This window comes from Arachis hypogaea, chromosome 9 (assembly GCF_003086295.3).
Source record: "Arachis hypogaea cultivar Tifrunner chromosome 9, arahy.Tifrunner.gnm2.J5K5, whole genome shotgun sequence".
NCBI classification, from domain to species: Eukaryota; Viridiplantae; Streptophyta; class Magnoliopsida; order Fabales; family Fabaceae; genus Arachis; species Arachis hypogaea.
Genome location: NC_092044.1, coordinates 2,198,048 through 2,212,505, shown reverse-complemented (window position 1 = coordinate 2,212,505; position 14,458 = coordinate 2,198,048). Strand labels below are relative to the sequence as shown.

The 14,458-nt window shown below is 33.5% G+C and overlaps 1 protein-coding gene across 5 annotated transcripts; it reads right to left on the bottom strand.

Annotated features, from left to right (window-relative positions):
* Nucleotides 1–455: 455 nt before the first annotated feature.
* On the bottom strand, nucleotides 456–14,309 carry LOC112709865 (pathogenesis-related thaumatin-like protein 3.5). 5 transcript variants are annotated; one of them, XM_072202261.1, is made up of 12 exons: nucleotides 14,019–14,307; nucleotides 12,944–13,637; nucleotides 3,140–3,963; nucleotides 2,969–3,013; nucleotides 2,781–2,822; nucleotides 2,640–2,660; nucleotides 2,251–2,343; nucleotides 1,942–2,153; nucleotides 1,661–1,871; nucleotides 1,341–1,578; nucleotides 1,109–1,262; nucleotides 456–1,014 (listed from the first exon to the last, which is right to left on the bottom strand). In XM_072202261.1, exons 2-12 carry the CDS (start codon nucleotides 13,282–13,284, stop codon nucleotides 706–708), a joined length of 2,490 nt encoding a protein of 829 aa, XP_072058362.1. In that variant the 5' UTR covers nucleotides 13,285–13,637; nucleotides 14,019–14,307; the 3' UTR covers nucleotides 456–705. The 5 variants fall into 5 exon arrangements, 4 of the variants coding, with proteins under 4 accessions (XP_072058362.1, XP_025617635.2, XP_072058361.1 ...); XM_025761850.3 differs by having other exon boundaries at nucleotides 13,976–14,196; XM_072202260.1 differs by lacking the exon at nucleotides 2,781–2,822 and having other exon boundaries at nucleotides 13,976–14,197.
* Nucleotides 14,310–14,458: the final 149 nt, after the last annotated feature.

Genomic DNA, 14,458 nt, shown 5'->3' with positions numbered 1-14,458 from the left:
ATATTAGAATTTTAAAATAATATTCATAATAAAAAGTGTATACTTGATAACAAAGTATGGGGAATTAACTTTCAGTTACTTAATATTAACTAATTTTGTTTCAAAATTTATAATTTAATGTCTAGAATTAAGAGATTATAATTTAACATTTAAAATTTAAGATAAATAAAATAATTTTTAAAAAATTAGCCAATGTTGGCTAAAAGTTAACGGAATTCAAATGTTAGGCCGTCTATAGTAGAAAGTGTTATACTTTTATGGAGCAGCATCCTTCTTTATTTTTGTATTCGAACTATGTTAAGTGAATACTAAAATTAGTCACCAAAATCAGCAACTATTATAAAATATATGTTGGAATGCAAATACACATTAAAAATAAATTAAATTACACATGTATTTATATATAAATACATTGATAGCTGATTTTAGTAGTTGATTTTGATATACGAATAGTATTTTTGTATCCACAATGTTAGTATTTCAGCAATATCATTCAAAAGATAGGTGACAACATCTAAGTTACCATTTGAAAGATTAATGACAACATCTATCATAGTAGGTGTAGGTCTATTTGTTGATCGGCTTTGTACACAATAATTAACCCATTTTTTTTTTCTGAGCAAAAAGCATGAAACAGTTATGAATGAAGAGTAACTTTGCCACTGCACTAATTAATTATCTAAATGTTCCTCAAATTGCCATGTTTCATCTGCCATCCACATCAGATAATGTTAAACTATTTTTGGAGAAAATTTCTTTTGTGTTAGTATGCAATTGTTGTTGGTTTGTATCAACATTGATGAAGAATGCTGGCTGCTTTGGCTGAGCAAGTTGAATAGCATCATTTGACAAAAAAGAGACAACATCAACCATGGTGGGTCTATCTGTTGGAACGTTTTGCACACACAATAGGCCAATGTGGATACATCTCAATACTTCTTTAGTGTTGCATGTTTCATTTAATCCATGGTCCATTAGCTCTAAAGCTTTACCTTCATTCCATAACTTCCATGCCTATAAGAAACTCAACATGGTTTATAAACTCTAAAATTGAGATAGTTGGAAGTTGGAACTTGAATTTGATACACCAGAAGCTTTGAAGACTTACATGTCCAATTAGATTGAGTAGTGGAAAATCAGGGTTGTAAGAGGAGTTATTCTTTTTTGCACTGAGAATCTCTAGCAGCAATACGCCAAAGCTGAAAACGTCTACTTTTGGGGAGACGACGCCATTTAACATATACTCTGGAGACATGTAACCACTGAAAGTGATAATATACGTAAGTAGGTCATAGCATTTGAGACTAAAAGAGAGGTTATCAATGATTTTGCATACTTACTGTGTTCCAACAATTCGGTTTGTTTTTTCTTCAGAACCTGTTAGTCCTAGTATTCTAGCCATGCCAAAATCCGATATCTTAGGTTTCATCTCATCGTCAAGTAATATGTTGCCGGCTTTCAAATCACGATGAATCACTTTTAGCCTTGAATACTTGTGAAGATATAATAGTCCTTGAGCAATGCCTTCTATGATGTTAAGCCGCTTTTCCCAATCCAAAACATTCCTTCTTTCTGCATCTATTTGAGAACATAATGCATACTAATAAGCAATAAAACTTGTTAGGATCATTCAAAAGTTAAGATAAAGAAGAAAGGCTACCAAATAAGTGCAAGTCTAAGCTTCCGTTGGACATGTACTCATAGACCAACATTCTCTCTTCTCTTTGGATGCAGAGCCCTATAAGCTTCACAAGATTAGTGTGCTGGAGTTTTGCAATGAGTTTAGCTTCATTCTTAAACTCTGTTAACCCTTGCCCTGAACTCTTAGAGAGTCGCTTTATCGCAATTTCTTGTTGGTTTGTTAATCTACCCTGAAAGTGTCATCACATTACTTACTTTCTTATGTAGATGGTTTCTAAAGTTAATGCATCTAGGCAATACCATATAAACAGGTCCAAATCCCCCTTCACCAAGCTTATTTGAGCTTGAGAAATTGTTTGTAGCAGTGACCATGCTTTCAAAACTGAATATTTCAATCTCATCGCTTGCGTTAGCCTCTCTTTTAAACTTTTTTGCTATGTAATTCATCCTGGAAAGCATTGCAGCACCTCCAATGTCATGTATTAGCTTCCTTTGCCTGTTTCTTGTTTCCACTAGTGAAATGAGAATGGAGTTACATAGTATTCTAACTCTACGACTCATCATAAGTTACTTAAGGATTAAAATTTGAAGGTATAAAGAGGTGACTACCTTCTGCTTTGTACTTCCTCCAACATGCACAGCTCAAGTAGCAAATTAAACATATTGTAATGGCAGCTCCCACCCCAATAACTATCCTTATAACTGCAACTCATCAGAGGACAATATGCAGGTTGTGAAAGTAGTTATGGCAACAATTTGAATTTACTTCCGAAGATCTATTGCAAAGAGACCACTGTGGATACTCCTCTAATCCTCTTCATCATTGCTTTTCTTTTTTTATTATCATAGTTGTTTTAGCTTATTTGATTTCTGCAGTTAGCAACTATTGATTTACTGGTGACTAAACAGTAAATTAAATAACGAATTTTGTTCTAAAAGTGTACATTTCTATGAATAGTTATGGTTGTTTAATTAACCACTAATTGTTGTTTGCTCACCTAGATGGCGTTTTCCATTTCCTGCATACCAACCAGAAAAACAGAAAACATGAAATGGTGAATTTAGCAGATAAATAAAGCACCAAAGTTCTTCTAGAAGTGTAAAAGACTATAAACTGTAAAACACAAAGTGTTGTTAACCTGCATGAGGTTTGATGCTTTCCACAGGAATGGGTGCTTTCCCTTTTTTAATTTGTACAACCAACAAACAAAGAAATAGTGAATTAAGCAGAATTGAATAACAACTTAGTTTTCTTCTAGACACAAAGTATACAACACTATAAACTATTGTGATCTTTCTATTAAACCGTTAAGTGCTATACACTAACCTGTGTGGGTCTTGTTCCTTTTGGCAGGCGTGGATGCTTGCGCTCCTGCATGCCACCAACAAATAGAGAAAAAAAGTGAACTTCTTAGAACTAAACAACAACTTTTCTTCTTCAATAATGCATACAAATTGTGGTGGTGGTTGTGTCAAAGAGCAAGTGTTATTTGCTGACCTGTATCGAATTCGATGGAATCACTATATCTGCTCTTAACATCGCTGTATCTGTCCCACAACATTATGCCTCCATAATTAGATGAGTTCCTTATGATAGGAAGGACCTGAGAATTTAACAAATTTGGAGGAATATAGCCAGATACAGCTTCATCAGAAGATGCTGGCAACCCCAGAAATATTTTCTTCACTTTCAAATTGCTCCATTGGTGCCATGCATTTATGAAGCCACTAGTATTGCCACTCACAAAATTGCATGGAGGATTGTTGTAGAATTGTACCGAAAGATAATCGAAATATCCACTACTAAAGGTAGAGTTCTCAGCACTAACAAGGGGGCATTGAGGAGCTGCACCTATAGAAACATTTTGTGTTGAGTTGGACTTGAGGTAACGCGCAAGGTCCATCCAGTATATTGAGTATCCATTATCACCTGGGTTGAATTCTATCCCATCTAACACTGCGTCCCCAAGAGGGCGCGAAGATGAGTTACCACCCAAGAAATTGTTCCAGAGATAATCAGAAACATTTTTAGCATCTTTAGAAGAAGTCAATTGGTATGTACTGGATACTCCTCCGATCGAGAGCATGACCTTGATCCCTTGCTTCTGGCAACTTTTGATATCTAAGCTAAGACCAGTGCACCCTTTTGAAGAAGGATCACAATGACCTGCCAGGTTTAGTACCGGGGTTTCACCATTTCCAAATGTGGTAAGGAATGCTATGTTTACATAGGAGTACTTTCTTGATTCACATGTATTAGCAAGAGTTCCCTCATTACTATTTTGGCCCCAGTAAACACCAATATCATCAGCTTTTGTAGTGCTAATCAAGACCCAAAAAAGGAAGTAAATGAGCAATAGTACATAGGAAAGATGAAGATTAACTCTGACCATGTATGTTCTCTATTTAGTCATCAAAGTCAGACAAATAAAATTAAGGATGAGACGTCATTAAATTGCAGGAGATGAATTAGATTTTAATTTGGTATGTCTTGAAAATTGTGGTTGCTAAAATCAAAGATCCACAGAACCTGTTCTGTCAATATATAACAAAACATTAGGCAAAAAGAACTCATTGCAATTTGCCAAAAGGTCCATATCTTTTTTTTAGCAGATAATTCTAATAGAGTTTTACTGCAATATCTTCAGAGTCTTCAATGCACTGGGTTGAATGGTTATATATATTCACCGGGGATATTTCTATATTGTAAAGTGATCAAACCTTTGATAATTCTAATCAAAGTTAATCAATTTATCACTGACTTAGTAAACAAACGTATAACTATTTCTAAATAAGCAACTTCTGAAACACAAAAACTGAAAAAGACTGAAACAATTTTTATATTAATTAATTAAGCTATAAGCAAGAAAAACAGCAAAGCTCTTTCTTTTTTAATTCATGATGAGATGCAAGCATAGTCAACATCCTCAATAGGTAATAAGAGAAATGCAAAAGAAAGAACTTTGAGTTTATGCTGGAGAATTATTGAAGTGAATCCGTGAAAATTAGGGATTGAAGCACCACGGTACCTTTACTTGGTTCACAATAGTTGAAGCTTCAGCGTCAAAACTAAGAAGGATCTGAATCGCTAATACCAGAAACCACAGAGTAAGTCTCAACACACCGCACTTTGACTTTACGCGCATTTCACTTCTATGATTTGGAAAATCATGTTCATACTTGGACCCGTTCTTTGACTTTTTTAGGTCAAATTGGGATTGGAATGTCAGTGTCACTGTGCCATTAATTTAGACAAAAAAAATTCAACACGTAAATCACCAAATTTACGAGAAAACTTTTGCCTTTTAAGCTGGTTTTTGAAGTTTAGTTACTACTCTATTCAATTCGTAATCTTTGTAGTCTAACAACTAATAATCATAATCATAGATACTAGGTTCTTCTGTGTTGTTTAAGTTGCTTCAGGATGCAAATTAGATTAATGATTAATACCAAATCATGAATTTAAAAAAAGAAATTAACTATTAGAGGTCTTATGCTCAAAGTCAAAGCAAAAACATACTGGGTTGTCTGTGTTTTTCAAAATGTTACGCATTTATTTCTTGAAAGAAGAGTGCTTCTGCACTGATAAGTGATAACCAAAGAGGCAAAGACAGATTTTCATCGTTTCATAGCTGATATTCTGATTGTTATAGATATAACTATGTTGCTTTTTTTTATGCTTAAATTTTTGGGATAAATGGTTTTATAATATGGTATCAAATTTCTATATCTAAAAATCAAGAGTATTCCATCTCTAATGACTATTCATATTGTCTCTTCTATCAACTTAAATTTTTAAGACAAATGATTTTTTTTTTTTTTGGTGACTAAGACAAATGATTTAAGGACACTGATATAAGCTTTTGAATTTAAGTACAAATATTCTTTGGATACGATTCTTTTCCGTACTCTTAATTTATCATATTGTTTTATATATATAAACTATGATTATTCTTGCATTCGGTGGATAGGATTTTTAGAATTTTAATATTTTTCACTTACAATGCCGTTAGGCAAATATATTATGATTGCTGAGATTAAGAAAACAAATTTTTCGGTTGTAAAGTAAATTGTAATTCTTAGTATTTTTAAATCTTTGAATTAAATTTGAAATTCAGATATGGCAAGGATTATAATGTATCAGATTATATTCTTTAATTTGTATTACTGTTTTGTCTTTTTTAATTTGGCATGTGTCAAGTGAAGACTCCAGATAACCGAAAGTATGAGAGAAATTAGTAATTGAGTATTATTAAATGAGTCGTGCCGAATACTAGAGTTCATCAAGGATCGAATTATTAACTTTTCGGATCTAAAACTCTAATGCTATGTCATGATATTATTTATTCTAAAAGTTTCAGCTAATGAAAAAAGATAACATTAATAGTTATATCTTTAATACTCCCTAAATCTCTATTATACACATTATATAAATATTTTATTAGCTCCTCATATTTTTTTATTAAATTAAATTTCATAACAACAATCTCTCAACCCATTTTTTGTGCTTTTGTAGAATAACACCTGTACAAATTATTTAAGTATTAAGTGACAAATAATATCAACCGAAATCCGAAAAGAATATCATATACTAACAATTTCTCTTAAAAAAATTTTTGTTGTTTTCTGTTTTTTTACCCGTGTTACACATATAGTAAGGCATTTTCATTTTCGTACATAAATAACTTACATTGTGTGGTGAGGTTAGTGTCAAATATGTGATCCTCATATACTAACAGAAAGTTTTCAAGTGTATTGGTAGACCAATATTTCAGTAATTTTTAATCATTAATAATAATAATAATAATAATAACTCACATTGTTGGTTGGTTATCATGATGAGACTATGAATGATTTTTTTTATTATTTCATTTCAGCTTAATAAATTAAAGATCAATTTGTTACTGTCTAAGTTCTACTTAAATTAATATATACATAAGACATGATTCAAATTTTTAATTTTTATTTAATCGGACTAAATGTAAGGTTTAAAGCTGTAACTGATCAATTCTTAACTTGTTGATATAGGCTGCATTTAAGAATTTGTTGATAGCTAATGAGTTACTACATGCACAAGACAGGATTCGAATTTTCAATATCTATTTAAACGAACTAGTGAACTAACTAATAAACCAATTCAATTTAATTTATTAAGATAGGAATTACTGTAATAAAAAAATAATTGAATATTCTATTTGGATAAGCCCTATGCTGACAGTAAAGAGGCCCAGTTAGTTGTTGGCTTCACTCTTTCCCACAATCTCTCAACCCATTTTTGTTTTCTCTATATAAAGAAAAAGTCTAGGGTCAGCAATTCTATTAAATTTTAGCCAACATGTAACCAACAAAAAAATGTGAGTTATTGGATAAAATCTTACACTAATTTTACACTATCAAATCATAATTAATGACTAATTAATGACTAACAATCACAAAAGTTACTGCATTTCCCACCCCCAACACTAATACTAAGCTTCTTCTTTGTTTTTTCTTTTTTATTTCTAATTTCTTTCTATCATTTTCCGGTTTTGTATTACAATTTGATTAATTAAATACATCTTTCAGGTGAAGTTGAAGGGTACAATTTTTATCTTTCACTACTACTCTTCTCCCCTTATTCATAAGCATTATTGTGCTTCTTTCTCTTCCTCTACCATTCTTCTTCTCTTTGCTTTGATTTGGTGTCACCAAGTAGAAATTCATCAATTCCACATTACGATGAATTAATATATAAGACAACAATCACCATGGTATGTTATAAATAAACTTCTCATAATTACTACAAATGTTGTTATTATAGAATTAATTGAATTTAATTAAATAACATCCTATGTCTTAATTTATATATGTGCAGATTCTAATGGCAAGAATAATGAAGATAGCAAGATCACTAATGTGTGAACCAACATCAACAATCACAACCATTCTCTATTATGGGAACCTACTTCCAAGAAATCTTAACAACTTGAACCGGTTGGTCCGACCGGAATTCCTTCACCAAGAGAACCATTTCTTCCATTTTCTCATCACTATATTGAGGTGTGTTTGGTAGTACTTATTACTAGTAGCTTGCTCAGGGTTAAAATTAGGCCATGTTAGGTTGGGGTTCAGGTGTTTCATAAAGCAAGAAATTAAAGGATACGGTCTCATCATAAGGTTAAGAACTTAAGATTTTATGAAGAGTGAATATCTCACCCGATCCTGACAATTATCTCGAAAGGACAACGAGGTTCTCAAGAAAAAAAAAACACCCAATTCGATCTCTGATTATTTTTTTAAGACTAATTAGTCCCTGTACCAAAAGAAAACAATATTGACTTTTTTTGGCATAGGGGCTAGTCTGTCCTATAAAAATAAAACTCGAGAGCTGGATTGGTATTTTTTTGGTCAAAAATCTCGTTATCTTTTGAAATAATTGTCAAAGGTTATTTTGAGTTTTTATCTCTAAAACGTACAAAAAATGAATTTAATTATTTGAGAAAACCAATTAGTAATACATTTACTTTTTGAGGCACTCCATGTAGTAGCCCAGTGTCTTAGTAAGAATTTTGGGAGCAACAAAATCATGCATCATATGTACTCATCAAATCAATAGATTAATATGCACTTAATTTAACTAGAAAGTTATTTTTTATTTTTTATGGTATCTCCTTTTTGATAGATTAAAGTCTAATTTGTTACGGTACTAAACTTCATTTAAGAGTTTATTGTTGGCCAATAAATTACTACATGCACAATGTGAGATTCGAACTCCTAATATTTATTTAAGTGAGTTAGTAAATTCATCAATAGACTAACCCAATTTGGTTCAACTAGAAAATTAAGGTCTTATTTGAATTCGAAAAATCATCGACTCATGTCAGGTTTAACATTTTTATACACCAGTAATGGGTACGATAATCATATTCATATGTGCCTTATTATGTGATCATAATACACTAAAATAATATGGATTATGGTAGGTAATCAATAAATTTTTTGAACAATATGAACAACCACCAATCAAATCAAAACACATTACACCTCTAAATTACCTATCTAAATCTTAATATTAGAATAATCATTCGCACACCTAGTAAAATGAACATCCGATATATCCATTGTTCACATTGTTTAGTATTTTCATTATCTACCTATACTTTTCAAATAATATTTATACTCAGCTAAGTGTGCACTTGAAAAATATACTATCAGCAGATAGAACTCATTTATATGAAGTTGCGTAATTTTACAAAAAAGCCCCATTCGACCAACCAAGTGAAAACGTTAGGCAGCGGTTGTTTATTGTTTTTCAAATATATATATGGATACAGACACAAAGAGACATATACATAAAAATATATAAATTTTTTATTGTGTTTAGTGATATTAGACAAAACACACCAATATAAATTAAATATCAATTTTATCCCTACATTACCACTAATATTTTATGACGCAAGAGCAAGTAGAGTTAGTAGGTTAATTATGTTAGTTAATTCTAATAAGGGAATACAAGTCCAATATAGTTTAGGATAGTGAATTTTGTGTTATGTTTTAGTCTCACATCGTCCGAGTCATGAAGGCTTTTTCTTCCCCACTAGTATAAATAACTTATATACCTTATATTTATGAAATAGAGTTGAAGTTTATATTTGGATATGAAATAAGCTGTGTGCTTATTTTTCTCTAGGCTCTTTGAGAGTAAGAGATGCATCCTTGGCTTTGCCAACCAAAGTGGGTTTATGGCTATTATCGCCATAGTGGGGTTGTTAACCTCGCCAAAATTGGTGAGCCCAAGCGACGTCCCAGCGTCAGTTTGGTATCAGAGTAAGGTCGGTCCTCGTGGCATTCACCTTGCTTTAGTAGAATTTTATTTGATTTGTGGTGCAGGTTTTTTGCGTGGATTCGCTAATGGGATCTTTTGGTGTGGATTTGTCAATAAGATCGTCTGCTGCCACGGGTCTTGTAAAATTTTATCTGATTTGTGAGTGCGGGTCTTTGGTGTGGAGTCACCAATAGGATCTTTTGGTGTGGATTCATCAATGAGGTCGATCAATCTTTTGGTGTGGACTCATCAATGAGATCGATTATCTGCTGTCACAAGCCTTTTCATGCAAGAGTTCTTTCAACCCAAGGAGAATGGCGCAGGAGCAAGTAGAGTTAGTAGGTTAATTATGTTAGTTAATTCTAATAAGGGAATACAAGTCCTATATTGTTTAGGATAGTGAATTTTGTGTTATGTTTTAGTCCCACATCGTCCGAGTCATGAAGGCTTTTCCTTTCCCACTAGTATAAATAACTTATGTACCTTTTATTTATGAAATAGAGTTGAAGTTTATATTTGGATATGAAATAAGTTGTGTGCTTATTTTTCTCTAGACTCTTTCAGAGTAAGAGGTGCATCCTTAACCTCGCCAAGATTGATGAATTTAAACTATGTCACCATAGTGGAATTGTTAACCTCGCCAAGATTGATGAGACCAAGCGATACCATCACCACCATTTAACATCAATCTAAATTATTTCCAACAAGAACCCTTTCAATAATCAATTCAACCATTTTTTTAGAAAAAAATTATAAATTTAAAAAAAAAATTATTACAAGAAAAAATTTCTTTTTCCACGTTGTAACAATCTCCTCTTATTCTTTAAATTTGAAAAATAGATCTAAAAAAATAAATATGAAAAATTTTAAATCATATAGAGAGATGAGTGAGAAGGAGAGAACGAAGGTGGAGTAGAAGACGGAGAGAAAAATGAGAAAGAGAGGGCGACGATGGAATAGAGGCGAAAAAACGAATGAGAAGGGGAGAACGACAAAGGTAGAGCAGAGGCGGAGAAAGGAGGGAGGAGAGGAGGAAGAAGGTAGAGTAGACGCAGAGAGAAGAGTGAGAAGAGGAAGACGAAGAGAGAAGAGTGCGGCGACAATGGCGGTAGCAGTGGCAGAAAAAAAGGACAATGACAAAAGGAAAAGGGGAGAAGGAGGAGAGAAAAGGAGGAGGATAGAATCTGAACAAAGAATAAAAAAGGAGAAGAAGAAAGATGGATTAAAGTTAGTAATAAGAGTGGCATTTTAAAAAATTACTAAGGATAAAAGAGTAAAAATTACATAAGATTCCTCTTTCTTATTCTTCTTATTCTTAAGCAAGTCCCCGAGAGGGCTTAGTTGATCCATGATTTATGTTTCGTCTTTCGTTTCCTTTTCGTTTGTTTCGAGAGATGAGTTGGATTAGCCAAGGGGTAAGAATTCAATGCTTGGCTTATGGCCTGGATGCTTTAGAGCAGACAGAGTTGGATTAGAACGTTTTCATGGTGCGCTCATTTCGAATTGTATTTCTCTTTGACCGAGTTATGTCTTATTCAATGTGTCTCAGTGTCTCATCATTTTTTAAGGACACCAAATATATGTATTTTATGTATGTTTGTGTGTCACTGTGTTCTTCAAAAATTCGTATCTCAGCAAACAAATAGTAGAGGTGTATCACCATATCTATGTATTAGTATCTGTCCCATCAAACAAACACAACCTTAAAAAACAATAGAACAGTAACTGTACTTACAACTTGCAAATGCAAGTGTCCAACCCAACGTTCATCTTCACAAATCTCAAAGCCAGTCAGTATATAATTGCAGGAAAGCTTTTAGGGTGGTGAAAGTATTTTAATGTCCTTAAGGTAGCGTTTGTTTTGATATACTGAGACAGAGATTGAGAGACTGAGACTCAATATCATGTTTGTTGGTTCAGATACTGGTACTAAAATTTTTATCTATCTCCAAAATTTCAGTACTTCCAAAAAGTAGGAACACAAGAGACTAAAATTTTTAGAGATAGAGACTGAAACTTTAATAACATTTTATATCTAAAATATCCTCATTTCAATTAATTAATTACAATTTTACCCTTTGTGTAAATTAAATTAGAATTTCATTCTTGTTTCAATTTCTATTTCCCACTTTGCACTAAACAGAATACTGAGATTTATTTCAATCTCTATCTCTTAATCTCTATCTTTCAGTCTCAGTCTTTCCGTCTTTATCTCTCCACCAAACGCTACTTTATAGGGACCAGGATATATGTTAAGGAATTTAAAAAAAATTAGGGGTAGATTTATAAATATGACAATTTAGCATTAGCCTCCATTATTGTTGATGTGGAGCGAAAATTATAGCCTTAACTCTAATTAACGTCAATGTGATCAGAAATATTAAAATCGATGAAAGTAATAAACGGCGTTATTTCGTTTCTTGATTTCAATTGCAATGCTCGCCGTTCAGCCACCGCAGAGCTAAGGACCCAGAGCAGTAAATCAACTTTACCCACTTCTGATCAACAGTAAAAAACGACAAAAGATCTCCTCTTTAAACGAAAAACAAACCAATCAATGACAGTGTTCAACGACACACTAACGCTCTCATTTTCCATCCCTTACCAGCAACAAATGATGAGATTGGTGAAAGTGTTCTTCGTTAATTTCTGTAAAATATTGGGATCAGAAGTTTGAGACAGCAAGTAAAAAGACGGAAATATAGTTGAAAAAGAAAGCAAGACCGATCAACTTAATGGAGTCATAAATTGAAGAACGGTCTAGAGGAAGTCATCATCATATCAACAGAAGAAGTTTCTCTCAATCAAAACTCAAAGTCACCTCCTTCCGAGGTCATCAACGGGAGAGGATGGAAGGAAGATAGAAAAGGATGGAAGGAAGATGCATTTGAATTATTTCCCTTCGGTTAGTAGTTAGAGTTTAGGTGAGAGAATTAAAGTATTATGTTGAGATAATTGCTTTAGGTGTGGTGTTCTTTTTTTGTGTTCTTTGAGAGCATGGAGTTCTAAGTTTAGTTGGTGTGGTGCACTCCAATCCAAAACAAAAAAAAAATCCCTTTAATCCAAGTAGCATTAACCATAAATCATGGCAAACAAAAAAATCATGCCCAACTGGACATTTTTAACAATTGTTAAAAAAAAATTTAAAATAATTTTATATAAATTTAAATATTTTAAATTTTTACTTTAAAAAATAAAATATAATTTTTTATATTTTTTTTTCTATCTATAAAATAAATAATAAAAAATTATATTTTATTCTTTAAAATAAAATTTAAAATTTAAAAGATTCAAATCCATTCTAAATACATACCACTTATTTATCATCCACTTATATAGCATCTTTTACTTTAGACCTTAAAAGGTTCAACTTTGACACCACAGACAATTCCATAATTGCATGTATATAGTATGTAACAAATAGTGCACCTAATTAAAAGGACTAAACTACCCTTTAAAACCATTAAGCTTTAAGGAGTGTTGCGGATTACTAACCTTGTACTAGGGGCAGGGCAAAAGGTAATTGTGTAATCGGCATTCGCGCAAGTAAACGTGCTGGTCTCGTCGTCGTACGCGTAGGTATAGGCGCGTGGGCAAACGCTCTTGAATATTTGCGAGTAACTCGATCCCTTGCAAGTATCCCGCGTGTCATACGCGCCGCTGCAGCAATATTGAGGCAAACGGAACGCTTCACACGCGCTTTTACACGCGACTACTTGTTTTCCATCCTCACTCATAACCCTCAGCTCCGAAGGACACGAGGCGTTCAAATCTCCGACGCATCCCGTGGCGGTGCAGTTTCCGGCGCGGGGTCCGCCGCTGGGTGCCACCAGCATGGGGACGTTGTAGCCGTCGACGAGGCTGACGTCGTAAAAATCGAGGCCGCCAAAGCTGCCAAGTGTGAACTCGGCCAGCGTGGCCCTCGTGGCGCCGTTGCCGGAGCACTCAAGCTTTCCTGAGCCGCAGTCGCCAGTGACGCAGGAGAATTTTCCTGTGGAGTTTCGGGAGCAGAGGGTTCGGCCCCAGAAGCGGCCGCCCCAGCCAGCTGCGGCGGTGACTGCAGTGGACTGGCCGGGTTGGAGGAGGAAGCCGGTGGTGGAGAGAGGGGAGACTCCGGCGTTAGATTGAATTCCCGGCCACACTGTGTAGTCACATTTGTTAACCAATGTGAATTTGGTTGCAATTACTCCTGCATAATCAATATTCAATCATTCAAAACTGACTATTTCATCCTAATCAAATTGCCTACCAACTTCAGTTGTAATGTCAAATTATTTTACGGATGTCATTCACGTTAACCTGTTAGTCTTATTTGGTGGATTGTATAAATCTAGGTTGCACTAAGTGCATAAAGTAACTTTTTATTTCATTAATTAATAATTCGTAGGAGTTTTATATAATTAAATGATATAGGAGTATATTATTATTGTTAGAAATAAGTCGTAAAATAAATATATCAAAGGATGAAGAACAAAGATGGATGGGAGCATGGAGGTGAGATGTCCATGGTTGGTGTGATTTAATTACCTAATAATGAGAGATGAAGTGTTAATAACAAGGAAATGAATACCGAGACTTGACGATGATCCATATATAATACAAGGTAGCTAGGGTCAGGTGGGTGGGTTTGGGGAGAAGAAGAAGAGGAGGAGGTGATGAAGCAAGTTGTTGTTGCTTCTTCAAGTTGATGAGACAAAATAAAGGAGGGAAGAGATGAGAGAAGAATGGTATGAGATCCAAACATTCCTTATTTTTACCCTTTCCCTTTGTGGGTCCCTCCACCAGCTAACCAAAGTAACGTTGTTTCTTTCCTTCACTTCTTTTTATTTCTCATCATTAAACTGAAACATTCTCATATCTCAGTCCATAATTAAGAACTAGCTACATATATTAGTTAGGTGTATGCTATGGTATCTATATACACTTGTCTAACTTACTAAAAAGATATAAAAATTAATATTTAAATTAAAAATATAAAAATAAACAATTTTTTAATATTTAAAACTTATT